At 34.9% G+C, this 15269-nt stretch overlaps 1 protein-coding gene across 1 annotated transcript; it reads left to right on the forward strand.

The window, feature by feature from the left end:
• Window positions 1-7923: 7923 nt before the first annotated feature.
• LOC111502467 (uncharacterized) lies at window positions 7924-10143 on the forward strand. The gene is made up of 2 exons (XM_023156554.2): window positions 7924-8091; window positions 8148-10143. Exons 1-2 carry the CDS (start codon window positions 8019-8021, stop codon window positions 10109-10111), a joined length of 2037 nt encoding a protein of 678 aa, XP_023012322.1. The 5' UTR covers window positions 7924-8018; the 3' UTR covers window positions 10112-10143.
• The last annotated feature ends 5126 nt before the right edge of the window (window positions 10144-15269 follow it).

The raw sequence follows: 15269 nt of genomic DNA on the forward strand, positions 1-15269 counted from the left end.
GGCGCTAGAAAATAATTAATTCTCGAAGTGGGCGGTAGATAAAATAAGTTTGAGAACCTCTGATCTGAATTATTAATAGTGGTAAGTTAAAGGTTTCTTGTGCATAAAAAAATAGTCCCTTCCAAAATTTCTCATTAATTTGATTTTGGTTTGGCTATATAGTTTTTTTACGTAATTTGTCAATTTTAAATACCACACATACCCTTGTGGTACGAGAGGTGCAATAAAATAATCGAGTGTATAATATATACAAAAAAACTTGGAAAGCCCATGAAGTCGGTGGGTCTAAAGTTGTCGGATACGACAAAAAGTCAGGCATAAATACCTGCGAATTAATGGAGTTTTATGTCAACACCAAACCGTTATTTTAACACCTCGACACGTGTTTCGATCACCACAAGTGATCATCTTCAAGAGGAAGATCAAACTAAACAGTTTAGTTTAGAAGAAAATTGATAGAGTATCAATTTTCTTCTCCTGAAGATGATATCCTTGTTAGCGAAACGCGCGTTGAGTAGAAAAAATATCAGTTTTCTTGTTAGGGTAGTTGATCTCTAGGAAAAGTTTCAACTTTTACACCAAATGTTCCAATCTCATAGTTTATTAGCTCAACCATTGTTTACTTTGAAACTGTTGCATAAAAATATTTTAATCTGCTACTGAAATCAACGTGATGTCATTGCTATGGAAGATTTCAATAGCAAGATAGGAATAATATTCATATGTAACGGTGATGTTATATAGACGGATTTCTCTAAAGCATTTGATAAAATTGATCATGGTATCTTGCTCAATAAACTGATGAGTTTTGGTTTTTCGAATTCTGCCTGTCAGCTGATGCAATCCTATCTGACATATAGAAAATAATTCGTCTCCTATAACGGTTATAAATCTAGAACATATATAGCTTCTTCTGGTGTGCCTCACGGCTCCAACCTAGGTCCTCTTTTGTTTTTATTGTTTATTAATGACCTATGTGAAAGTTTACCTTGTGAGCAGTTATGCTTCGTGGATGACTTGAAATTATTTTCTATAATTAAGGAAGTAGGTGATTGTGTAAATCTTCAATTTCAATTAGAATTTCTTGTTGCTTGGTGTAGCAATAATAAATTGAAACTCAATGTGGAGAAATGTAAAGTAGATAGATAGACAGATATTTTATTCATGTCATTACACAGAAGTGCATATACATACGTCGCATATAATAGATTCAAAAAGTAAAAATGTATAAATGTAAAATATCACAGTGAGCAATTAAAATGAAATAACAATTTGTCAAATAATAGAACATATATAGACACACTATGTACATATCTTGTAAATAAATATCTTCCTTACGAATATAACATAGACCTAACAGACAATAATCATTAATAAAAAATAATTACATATAAAAATGGTAAACCTGAGGTATATATAAAAGTCAACATGATGATTACTGAAATTCAGATATATCATAATAAGCGGTTTGAAGGAGGTGATGCTTGAGTACTAGTTTAAATTTAGCTAATGGGGCATCTCTCAGTGGTTGTGGAAGGGAATTGAATAATTTAATTCCTATCAACTGTTTATGGGTGGATGTCAACCTGTTGTGAGGAATTGCTAAATGGGATCTGGTCCTTGTGGAACAGTTATGGTTATCACCATTCATCCTGTACTTATGTCTGTGTGTTTTCACATGAATCAAGTTATAATATATTATAGCTGAGGGAAGTGTCAAGATCTTGAATTTGATATACCATGGTTTACAAGTATCAGTGTTTGGTATGCCCGCTAATACTCATATAGCTCTTTTCTGGACAGGAATACTCATATAGCTCTTTTGTGACAGGAATATCCCCAGTTAACGATACCATAAACCATAACACTATGAAACATTCCATAGTAAGCGGAGAGAGCAGCTTCCAAGTTCACAACTGATTTAAGTCTCCTGATTGCAAATATCGATTTGGACAATCTGCTAGTTAACTGCTGGATGTGATTTTTCCAGCTCAGACTCGGATCAATGTTATGTCCTAAAAACAAAACGTGTTCTTTAGATGTGTTTTTCTTTCCAAAAATAAGTGTTTTGGTTTTATTCTTGTTGAGAATCAGTTTATTTGCGGTGAACCATTCTGTGGATTGCTGTATTATATTTTCTTTCCATTACTGGATTACTGAGGATCTATCACTAATTCTTACAGTGAATGTTACATCATCCGCAAACAAAGTTGTTAGGGCATTCATACTTCCGGGTAAGTCGTTTATATATATTAAAAACAAAAGTGGTCCCAACACACTACCTTGAGGAACTCCGTTGTTTACCGGAAAACTTTCACTGATTTGGTTATTACAGTACACTGATTGTGATCTGTTTTGAAGATATGATCTCATCAATTGTATAGCTATGTGCGAAAAACCATAAAATTTTAACTTTTTTATAAGAATATAGTGGCAAACGCAGTCAAAAGCTTTGCTGAGATCCGCAAAAATAGCTAATGAGTTCGAAGAGGCCTCAAATCATTCAGTTACAAACTCTACAAATCTCGTCACTGCATCAGATGTAGATCTGATGCAGTGCAGCATTACGAAACCCAAACTGGCATTCCGTGAACAGTTTATAGTAGTGAGTATATAGTGAGTAGTAGTAACAGGATTCAGATCTGCTGAGATATAATGAGATCAAAGACCTAGGGGTAATATTAGATCATAAATTAACATTTGGTAGACATATTTCATGAAAAGTTTCAGAATATCTCAGAGCCTATGGTTTCATTGTTAGAAATTGCAGAAACTTTCATAATATTAAAGCCATGAAGCTGTTGTATTTCAACAGCTTCATGAATATGCATGAAGATAGAATATGCAAGTATCGTCTGGAGTCCATTCTATGAGATTCATAACATAGCCATTGAAAGAGCTTAAAGAAAGTTTTGTAAATTTCTCATTTTCAGAGAGAGGTATCGGTAATGATGTCATATGTGAACGTTTGGAACTTTTTAGTTTAGAGCATCGCAGAAAATGTGCGTCGCTCATATTTTTATTCAAGTTAGTGAATAAGAGAGTTGACTGTCCTAAAATTCTTAAACAAATTAACTTCAATGTACCACGGCCAGCTTCCGATACCAATCCATTTTTAGACCTCTCAGAACAAGAACTAACATTATGCTCAATTCCCCAATATATGTTATGTGCACAAATTTCAATAGCATTTGTGCCTATGGTGATTTATTCTTCACTGACCTTCACAGCATTGACAAAATGGTTTAGACTTTCACGGCTGAGGTTTTCAGTGTCATTGCTTTTCGAGTTTGAAAGCCGTGAATTTTTGGAATTTCTTCCAAAAATCCACGGCTTTCAAACTCGAAAAGCAATGACAACAATGAAATGCTCCACATTATTAGAATTGCTAACATGTACTTGAAGTAGGTAAATAGAATTAGTTTTTCTTTTTTGTTCATTTTATTTTTCGTTTATGGTTAAGTATTGTGAATAAAATTTTATATTTTCCTGTAAATGGGTAACTGTTGGACAATAAAGCTATTATTATTCATGCAATAATGAATGTTTCAAGGTGGGAGTGAAAAATTATACGCATATGAAGGGTAAATAATTGTAATGTTATAAAGTTTGGCACAGTAAATGAAACAGGTTAATCAAATAAAACAATAATATAATATCAAGTACGTAAACTATCACATATGTGGTGGCTTTTTCAGATTTTTTTAAATTCTATTCAAATAGATTTTATATGCCTGAATCTTAACTGAATTAGTACCAGTATAGGGTACGGATTTTCCTTGTATGATTTTTTTCACACTTTTTCAAAAATTGTGGTGCAATATGGTTCTAATTGTAATTCTCAAAATCAAATCAATTACGCTTAATCTATGTTGATTATCACATGTTAAAAATTCAAAATCAACTTGTGCATTAACGATTTGTTTGATTAGAAGAACTAATATTCTTGAATGTGGTTGTCTATCAAAACAAAAGTGTATAATTTTATAGATATCATAAATATCATAAAATGAAAGTGTTGGGTAACAAAGCCTTTTAGCCCAGCCACCACCACATTCTCTAAAAGAGATGAGTCTATTTGCATCAGATTCATAATTGGTTGAAAACATTGTGTTTTTGCAATTCGAACATGTTTGATTTTTTTCAAAATGAAGCAAGCTACATAACTAGTGGACAACTCATTCAACTTTCCAGATAGGGAACTACTCTGATCAAGTGTTATATCTGGATATTATATAGTTTCAGTACCTAATATTACTGTCAGCATTATGTTCACAAAACAGTCCCTTCAAACAATTAAACAAGTTTTCACATCTGTCATTTTGACGATTGAATGAATTTCTGTGAAATTAAAGGGCTGTATTAAAAAGCACAGTTTTATAAATGCTTGTGAATTGGGAAGCTGAAGGATTGGTGTAAGGGGCTCCAAAGCTTCTCAATTGACCAAACATATTTTCAAGCTGATCCTGGTTCAGCCGTGTTGTTAACATATAATCAAAACCATTGGACTTCAGAATCTGACAAATATTCTTCACATTTTTTATGACAAATGACCAATTCATCAGGCTGGGAGGCTTTCTTTGATCTTTTTTCTCTAAAATTTCATTCCATCCAGCAGTAACAGGGCTGCTTCATTGCAAAAACGAAGGTGATCAGAGGTGTCACTTAAACCACACCATAATATTTTTCTTTTCTCTGTTTTTCTTTGAACCACTCAAAGAGTCAAATAAATGATCGAAAAAAAACTAGTAATTCAGATATGTACTTAGGTATGCTCCACAGGGGTTCCGATTTTGTTTGCAGAATCTGCAATAAAACAACAATAAATTTAATATAATGTTACGTTTTCCCCGTGGGTTGACCAATAATTAACTACACTGAATAATCAAACATAACTTTATTTCACTTTAAATACAACAAACACTTCAACTATTATTTTAATGTCTATCGCCTTACTAGATCACTTCGCTTACCGCACTGTAACGTCCACTTGACTGTGTCGATATCCTCCTGGCTAGCGTTTATATATCGTAATCGAATGCAGTAGAAATTTCGCCAAAGTTCCATCGAAAGCAGTATCATTATTCTCGCTGCTTCTAGAGCGGCACGGAACATTGTAAATTTTCGCGCTCTTAGTTACGTCACGATTGGTTTATGGCTACCAGTGGCGGCCGGGACGTTATTTTTTTTAGGGCATGACATACAACAATAAACATATTAATTTGTGATTCACTGTTTGGAACCTTTGGTATAGTAATGAATATTCCTGGAGTTTCTTCCCAACACCAAATCGTTATTTTTAACACCTCGACACGTGTTTCGATCACCAAGTGACTTAGATGCAGAGACTTAGACTGTCGGAAGACAGTGTGTGTTGCCTCTGTTTGGAAAATGATGAAACAGCAGAGCATATACTTTGTGCCTGCCCTGCTGGGGACCGAATCAGGTTCTTAGAGATCGGCAGAGCCGTACTCTTACCATCTGACCTGAAAGACCACTTACCATACAAACTAATCGGGTTCGTTAAGATGCTGGGATTATTTGGCAAAGTGTGAATAGGTGTGAGCCACAATAAACCCTTGCGGGTTGCGGTGGACGGTCGAATAGACCCACTCACTTTAGACCTAACCTAACCTAACCTGTTTGTAAAGAGCCACAGAGAGTAACTTTTCGTGAAGGGTAAAAAGCCTTAGTTTCTTGTACATTCTTGATTCTCGAAATTGCAATCGAATCAATATTCGGAATTCAGCTTTTCCATGTTATGCTCCAATTTATATTTATCCTTGAACGTTTCAGCTTCACGAAATCTTTTGCTAAAGATGATTCAGATGAAAGATGATTCAGTTTTTGCCAATTGATATTTTCGAAATCTTAATTAATTCAGTGATATATTATCACTTATAAAAAATATTGGCCAGAGAAGACAAATTTATAGCGTCTAATAATGCATTTTCCATACACTTTTCCTTTTCCGGCAAATCCAGATGTTGTGTCGCAACTTGAAAAACAATGCATAAATGCAAGGATATTTTTGCAAGATTCATATTAAAATCTATTAAACGTGAAAAATCTTTAACATTTCCAGAACCTGGCTTGAGAAAATAAATGTCATGATTATTTGAATTTTATTCAAATATCTTGACCCACAACAATGACAGTTTCATTTGTATCTCCGGCAACAAACCCTGAAAAGGAAAAATTGAACTACGGGAAAAAATAATCTATTTGTTCACCAGATACTACCAGGGGTACTTTTTTCGGCAGGTCTAAAATTACAGCTTTTTAAAGTTTTATTTTTGATTCCCAGCACCTTTCATAGCTTCATTAGGGTTAACGTACTTGTTGAAATAAAAATATTTCGAAACTGGGACATTTGCATGTTCCCTATTGCGTAAAAAAATTCAAAACAGAAAATCAGGTGCGAATAGATTAGTGTATATCAACACAGGTATCGAAAGTTTCCTTTTTTTACATTCGGGAGCTAAGTTGCAACTGTCGCATAATACTCCACAGTTCGATGTGGGATTTTCACTAACCAGTCTACAAAACTACAAACACGTTTTTTCTATACAATAGCTGAATAATTGAGATGACTGAATTATGATTACCAAAACAGAAGAACAGAAGTATTTACCATTACCACAGAATATCGGATGCAGACTATCGGATGTAGTTCCGATATTCTGTGCCATTACCTTGCCACCTCGATCTGATATCTGGCAATACTGCTTTGTTCCTTTGAACATAGAACATCTTTTTTTCATTGAATCAATATGAACTTTCTATTTCACATGAAATTTGGTGGAATTGTCATCCACTAATATTTCACAAGCCAATAAAAACCTATTTCAATTATCACCATGTCACATCTTTCAAGATTTTGATTACGTTTTATATCCTCAAAAAATGAAATTCCATTTGACTCCATCGACAGCTTTTGACAAATCTAAAAAACCGAACTGAAATGCGTTGAAATTACTTTGGACAGTAATTGGGATTCTTCATACCTTACGCCACTGCCGAAACGGAAACATGGAATCCGCCATATGTACATCAAATTCGGTCACACCCTCAGAGTAACAAATTGATTACTTTAAGGTCACACCAGAATGGACTTGGACAATTTGCTCCTTCCTGTAGTTTTATGTTCTAAGCTTTGCTCACATACAAAAATACAAATATCGAGAAATGTTGTGGTTGTGGAGCTGCTCAATATGATCCTTTCTGAAAAGCATTGTTTTTCAGAACCGTAGGTCTGTCGTATAATAAATTTGAGCCCATTGTCAACTCCTGAGTTTGTGCATTTTCAAGCAAACCATGAAAAATGCGGAGTCGTATCTGATAAAAATTCAGGCCTATGAGAATCATCAATTTTTCTCTGACGATTCGGTTATGGCTTGAATGTCAGACGATAGAGCCACAGTAGAATAATACAACCAGTAGTCTATCTTACCACGTGATCTGCCCGAGTTGCCGGAGACCTGCAACTGCTCTTAGGATGAGATTCTCATCCAACGCGGTCAGTGCTGTAGTATCGAAGGATTTGACGGTATCACGGACATCGGATTAGTTATAATAAACGGTCAGAAATTGATACGTTGCCCAGCTTATTCGCTGCTGTTAATATTTTTTTTAGGTTTTGTAGTTGGTTATAAGTAATTTAACACAAAATATTCTATAATAACCTTAAATTTCGTTTATATATGAGCGCACGCCTTTGGTTAAAGAACGAAATTGGCTCCTCACTTTGTTTCGAGGTCACCCAGAACTTTGGAATTTATGAATGAAAATAGTGAGAGTGGACTTACTGGTTGATTTTTACTATAATAGAGCTGTGACAATCCAGTTTCAAATAGTGCTCCCTATTAGTTTTAGTTACGGACTGGGCGGACTTAGTACCTTCAGCCATAAACTGAACAAGAAGAAGAGGTACAGATTGTTTGAGGTTAGTGACAGCATTTGGTTAAAATTAAGGTTATTTATGATTATTTGATTATTCTGATGGAAAAGAAAACAAAATGAACTTCTGGAACGTGAAAGACTTATCATTACCCCCAATCAATACATACAAATGTTCAAATAAAGACATAGGTGAGTTTATTTCCTTTTTGTTAAGTAAATTACTTCTTACAGAAATTATATTTTAGATCTGAATTACCTTCATGAAATATGTCAAGAACTCAAGGCCTTTCTCGAAAACAAATATATGCGAGCCGAATTCTTAGTGTTGTCAAGAATAATATATCGCATGAAACAAAAATTTCGATCTGCGAAGGACTTTAAGGCATTAGAGAAACTGAATAAAGCTTTAGAAATTCTTTTCAAATTGGATATTCAGAATGATGTTACAACATTCATGGAACTCATACCACCGAGATATAAGGATGAAACTTATTTACCAACTAAGAACATGTTAGACTATCTACTGGTTCGATTCCAAGGATTAACAAAATTGATGGAGCGTATTGTGGAAACTTGTAAAATCTCAGCTTTTTTATTAAGTATGAGAATGAAAACTGGACACTTTTGGAGGGTTGGCTTTATCAGTTTTGCTTTAGTATCGAGGGTGTATATTCTCGCAAAATTCAATACAAACCGAATCTGTGAGTTTTATAGGAAACTTCTACCTTTTTCTAATAAACTTCAAAATTTGGGTAAAAATTGGTTGCCCCTTGGATATATGTTACCAAAGGATCTTAAAGAATGGATGAATGTTTCCTGGTTGGACTTTGATGATGTGGTGCAGATAATTGAAACACCTGAAATTTCAGATATTATGAAGTTTTTTGATTTAGTTGAGAATGAAGATGATGATGTTGAATTTTGTGATGAATATATTATGATTGGTGATTCAGAAGTAGACAAATGTTTCAAAAATCTTCAAAAGCCAGTTTTACTCAATAGAAATATTGTGGGCCCAAAAGAATTTCGAGGTTTTAATTGTAATGAAGATATTGGAGAAATTATTGAAATAAAAGACCCTAAGGTAGTAAATGGTAACTGTGATATCTCAAATAATGAAAATGATGTTATATATTTATCTGACAATTCGGTGGAGTTTGTTGGTGGTCAAATAGAAAGGAAAAACAGGGATGAATTGAAAGTGATTCCTTCATTATCATCAACAAAAAAAATGAAAAAACAAAAAAATAGAAGGAAAAACAACGACAGTAGTCTAGCAGAAAATTTAATACATTTTGAAACTGATACAGATTGCATGCTAGTTTCAAATGAAACAAGAGAATATAATGTTGAAAACCAATTGTTTGTAAATAAAACTAAGACTGTTCAAACATCCAGTGAACAAAAAAATAATATTGATGTTAAAAAGAGGAAAAGTAAAATTAAACAAAACAGAAATGTCAAAAAAATAAAGCTAGATGTGGAGACTACAAGGAGAGAAAACAGTTTTCGAAATAAATCTGTTGATCTAGAAGACCCAATGAAAGTAAGAACGAGGATTGAAAAAGAGATTACTGGTAAACAATTAAAAAAGAACGATGTTGGAGGAATATCTGACATATCAGAATCAAACATAGAACAAAAGACAATAATCAAGAATGAATTGGAAACTATAAAGATTCCTGATATGCCATTAAGGAAAAAAGTTACATCAAAACTGAAGAAACAGAAAACTAGAAGAAAAAACAAAGAAAATTCCCAAACTGAAAATTCAATACATTTTGAAGCTGATACAAACGGCATGTTAGTGTTGAATAAGATAAAGGAATATAATAAAGAAGACAATATATTTTCAAGTGAAATCAAAACTGTTCAGACATCAAGTGAACAAAACAATAGTGTTGAAAAAAGAAAAAAGTATAAAATCCACAAAAATAAAAATGTAATGAAGATGAAATTAGATTTTGAGACTCCAGGAACAGAATACCCCAAACAAATTGATGTAGAAGACCTGATGAAAGTGAATCAGAGGATTGATCAAAAAGATATTATTAGTAAACATTTGGAAGAACATGTTGACATTAGTATAACACCTGACATATCAAAATTAAAAAAAGAACAGAAAACCAAAGCCAATAAGAACTTTTTGTCTCATAAAGTTAAGAAGAAACTGAAAAAATTAGATAAATATAAAAAAAGAATTATATGAAAATGTTAAAATATATATTTAATTTTGAATTATCTAGTGGTATTCTTTAACTTGTTCTTAGTTGTGGTCCTAATTGTTATAAAATAGGTATTGCCAATAGTTAAGATAATCATGATAATTATAGAATATAAATATGAATATTATACCTAACAATAAGTGAATTATGATGCATAAAACAATTTACATGCCTTCATATATATACATACAGGGCTATTCAAATTCGTTTCTGTACATGGGGATCTCGTAAACGATAAGAGATAGAGTGTCGGTTGAATTATGGCAAAGTTTTGTATTTTAGAGACCTATTCAATGATATAAAGAAATCGAATATAGCTCTTTTGGTTCTGAAGATATACTGGAAAAACAAAAAAATCCCAATTTATTTTTTGCCTATATCTTATTTATTTGCAGACATATTGAAAATCTATCCACATTTTGCTATTGGCACTTGATGTGGGCTCTCAGAATATATCCATGAATCTTTAATACAGGGTGTCATCTGACTTGGGCCACCGCCATCTTTGAATTTTTAAATACGGACCTGTAGTTTTTGGATCGTAGACGTTCTCTTCATACTGAGAAATTAAATTCAATTTTATATTTCGGGATTTTTCGGTGATATTCGATTATAATTGTGTGAATTATTCCCTTTTAAATTACGGCCCTAGAAATTGGTTGACTGAGTTGAATAAAAACACAATAGCAACTTTCACATCTCTCTATGTACCGTAGAGTTTTTTTTCATTTTTAGGTACCTATTCATATTTTTTCCATTGCTCTGAGCGTTTTGACAAATAATGGGACAATAAGATGGTCTGCAAGATCACCAGATCTTACTATTTTGGACTATTTTCTATGGAAGACATTGAAAAATAGGATTTACACTGGCAGATAGATAGAAAATGTGGAAGTCTCGAGATTGAGGATTTTGAATGATTTCGCTACAATGCAGCAAATAAGAGTATTAAGGACAATAAATAATATGAAAAACCGAGTTTGAAAATGTCTCGAAATGGAAGTTCATTGTAGAAAACGCTCAGAGCAATGGAAAAAATATGAATAGGAATCTAAAAATAAAAAAAGCTCTACAGTATATAGGGAGAAGTGAAAGTTGCTATTGTGTTTCTATTAAAATCAGTCAACCAATTTCCAGGGCGGTAATTTAAACATCCCGAGATATTCAATTTAATTTCTCAGTATGAACTGAACCTCGACGATACAAAAACTACACCAAAAAATACAGGTCTGTATTAAAAAATCCAAAGATGGGGGTGGCCCAAGTCAGATGACACCCTGTATAAAAGATTCATGGATATATTCTGAGAGCCCACATCAAGTGCCAATTGCAAAATGTGGACTGGATTTCAATATGTCTGCAAATGAAGAAGATATAGGCAAAAAAATATTTTGGGATTTTTTGGTTTTTACAGTATATCTCAAGAACCGAAAGAGCTATATTCGATTTCTTTACATCATTGAATAGGTCTCTAAAATACACAACTTTGCCATAATTTAACCAACACTCTATCTCTTATCGTTTACGAGATCCCCATGTACAGAAACGAATTTGAATCTCTAAATCTGTTTTTCCGTTAATCAGCTGTCCCCCCATACGAACGACAACTCTCAGAAGTTGAGAAACTTGTGCGAGCTAAGGACTAACGAGGTTTTACCTTTACGTGTGATTCCTAAAACAGTTGCAGAATCATCCCAGCTTCAACCCAGATAAATTCTCTCGAGAAAAATATCTGGTCGAGGCGGGAATTGAATCCACGTCCGAGTCGGGCGCACTACCACCGCGGCCAATTCCATAACAATACTATATATATATATATATATATATATATATATATATATATATATATATATATATATATATATATATAGTATGGTGCTGCAGGTTTTTCCGGGTTTTCCTGCAGCACAAGCATGTCTGCTTTGCTAGAAGTGTTGGTTTAACCTCCGCCCCTTCGATATTAATGGTCCTTCGTCATTCGTGGGAGTAGGTACAGGAATTCCTCTGATATATATATATATATATATATATATATATATATATATATATATATATATATATATATATATATATAGTATGGTGCTGCAGGTTTTTCCGGGTTTTCCTGCAGCTGAAAAAGCAAATGCACCACTGGAATCAATGAAGTCGCCTCGGAGCGTCAATTAATTTTTGTTGTTTTTATTTTATTTTTATCGTTGTTTATATATATATATATATATATATATATATATATATATATATATATATATATATATATATATATATATATATATATATATATATATATATATACAGTGTCATCCTCAAAGTATGCACCATATGGGAAACCTATTTATTGAGGGTTTTTCTATAAAAATTTGTTCCTGATGAAAGTTTGTGCATCCCCTGAAACTGAACATGCACCAACAAAATACAGTAAAACACACGTAATATACGAGAAGCCTTCAAATATTTGATTTTGAGACAAGAGTAAAGTTGATACCTACTCTTATTTTGAAAAATCCCAGGAAATATTATTTAGAAAAGTTGTTCAGCATTAAAAAATACATCCAGATTTGGAGTCATGGCCATCTAAGTGAAGTTTTATTTTTTTACTAATGAGGACTATGAAAAACAAAATTTGCTAAAACGATTAATAGACAGCATCCTGTATACGACGGTTTATTTTAAAAGCCTGCAATATTACAAATTACATAACTATGGTGTAACCACGGTACAGAAACGAATTTGAATCTCTAAATCTGTTTTTCCGTTAATCAGCTGTCCCCCCATACGAACGACAACTCTCAGAAGTTGAGAAACTTGTGCGAGCTAAGGACTAACGAGGTTTTACCTTTACGTGTGATTCCTAAAACAGTTGCAGAATCATCCCAGCTTCAACCCAGATAAATTCTCTCGAGAAATTAACCACGGTTAATTTTTTTGAAGAGTAAAATAATTTTCAAAGTTTTTGGTGCAAAGTTATTTTTATTTTTGGTAACACCAAAAATTACTCAAAATTTTATACATATATATATATATATATATATATATATATATATATATATATATATATATATATATATATATATATATATATATATATATATATAGATAAGTATTATTTTTTGATTTCAATTTGATAGTCATCAGTAGACAGCTGTTTCAGCCTATTGAGCATCGTGAGTACCGAACAGGCGGTTCTCGATTGAAGACAATATGTGACTGACCAACGTCTTCAGTTCAATCAGGTTGGAGCCCAACTCCCTTGCCCTTTCAGCTGATTTTTGTCGAAGAAGGACAAATGGGTTCATGACTGAGGGGATGTTGGCGGTATGAAGTCCTCAGACATCAGTACCGCCCTTCGCGGTGTACCCCTACCTGGCTGGGGTGGGATGGATGAAAAAACTTCGTCCGTTAACGGGGGACACGAGGGCCTCATTCAACAGTGTCGGGGCCTTCTATATCGGGAAGGGTCGTCTGCAGCATAGTCTATAGCTTCCCTAACTAACGTATTTTCGTGAGTTTCCGCACCTTCAAAAACTCGCCGATTCCTCGACTGAATGGACTGCCGAATGAAAGGCAGCTGTAAATCTCTGCGGATGGCTTCATTCCGCACAAACCAAGGAGCATTTACAATCATTCTAATCAACTTGTTTTGTAATCTCTCCAAGATGAAGATGTTGAACGGAGCCACTTGTCCCCAGACACCTGAAGCATACATGATGACAGACTTGAACATCGTATTGTAGATAGTAATTTTGTTTTTTAAACTTAATTTGGATCTTCTGTTGATCAGAGGGTACAGACTAGCTATCCGACGCTCGATCTTTGATTCAACGTACATGATGAAGACAATATGTGACCTGCTTGTCATCTTGATTTCTTCCAGGTTGGAGCCTTGCTCCCTTACCCTTTGAACTGGTAGACAATATGTGGCCTGCATGTTGTCTTGATTTCAGACAGGTTGGAGCCTGGCTCCCTTACCCTTTGAACTGATGTTTGCCAGAAGGACAAACCGGTCATAACTGATGGTGGGTGTTGATGGTATGGCGGCATGAGTGTCCTCAGACATCAGTACGGCCCTTCACGGTGTACCCCTGCCTGGCTGGGGTGAGTTGGATGAAAAAGTTGTTCATCTTTCAACGGAAGATATAGGGGCCTCATTCGACAGAGTGTCGGGGCCTTCGACCCTCGATCTTTGATTTGACGCTCGTTATGTGCGGGTTCCAAGTGAGCTTGCGGTCTATTAAAAGGCCGAGGTACTTTACTCGCGCTTGCCAGTCAATCTCCCTTCCAGAGATTCTCACTTTTCTGGCCGGAGAAGATTTCAGTCTTCCCATGGTTATTGCCTGAGTCTTATCCGGGTTCACTCGGATCTTCCAATCAAGTTACTAGCGCTCGAGGTCGTCCAATGCACGTTGCATATAGACGACGCCGAGCTCCCGACCCATGGAAGATGAGAGAAGAGCCGTGTCATCGGCGTACAGATATATCTTCACACTCTCGGGCCTCGGAAGGTCACTGGTGTAAAGTGAGTACAACGTCGGAGAGAGCACGGCCCCCTGTGGCACTCCAGCAAGGATATCTCTGTTATCAGACAGATCCCTCTACTCTAACCTGAAATGTCCTGTCTTTCAGGAAAGACCCGATCCACCGGACGAGGCCCCGAGGCAAGTCGAACGCGTTTAATTTGTGCAGAAAACCATCGTGCCAAACACGGTCGAAGGCCTTCGAGATATCTAATAGAACAATGTGCACTTTTTTGTTGGTGTTTAACTCGTGGATGGTGTTTTCGACAAGCCTTAGAGCCTGTAACTCAGTGGAGTGGTCTCTCCTGAAGCCAAATTGTTCATCAGGCAGAACATTTCGGTCCTCAACTTCTTCGCTGAGCCTTTGGAGAACAACTCTTTCAGCCAGCTTAGCCGCCGAAGAGAGTAGACTGATCGGGCGATAGTTCTGTGGGAACAGCGGGTTCTGGCCCTGTTTTGGGATCATGACGACGATCGCATGCTTCCACCTTCTGGGGAAGTGTCTGAGGGCCAACGAACTATTTATTATGTTTAGTAAGCACTCAACGCAGTTGTCCGGGAGCCTCTTCAACAACTTGTTAATTATTGAGTCGACCCCCGGTGCTTTCTTAGCCTTTGCGGCCCTGATATA

The sequence above is a fragment of the Leptinotarsa decemlineata genome, unplaced genomic scaffold, assembly GCF_025532065.1.
Source record: "Leptinotarsa decemlineata unplaced genomic scaffold, Ldec_3_MD MMD2_tig00026294_RagTag_RagTag, whole genome shotgun sequence".
NCBI classification, from domain to species: domain Eukaryota; kingdom Metazoa; phylum Arthropoda; class Insecta; order Coleoptera; family Chrysomelidae; genus Leptinotarsa; species Leptinotarsa decemlineata.

Coding starts and splice junctions, on each gene's coding strand:
- LOC111502467 (XM_023156554.2), top strand. CDS start 8,019: ATGAACTTCTGGAACGTGAAAGACTTATCATTACCCCCAATCAATACA. Junction 8,092..8,147: donor ATGTTCAAATAAAGACATAG/GTGAGTTTATTT, acceptor ATTATATTTTAG/ATCTGAATTACCTTCATGAA.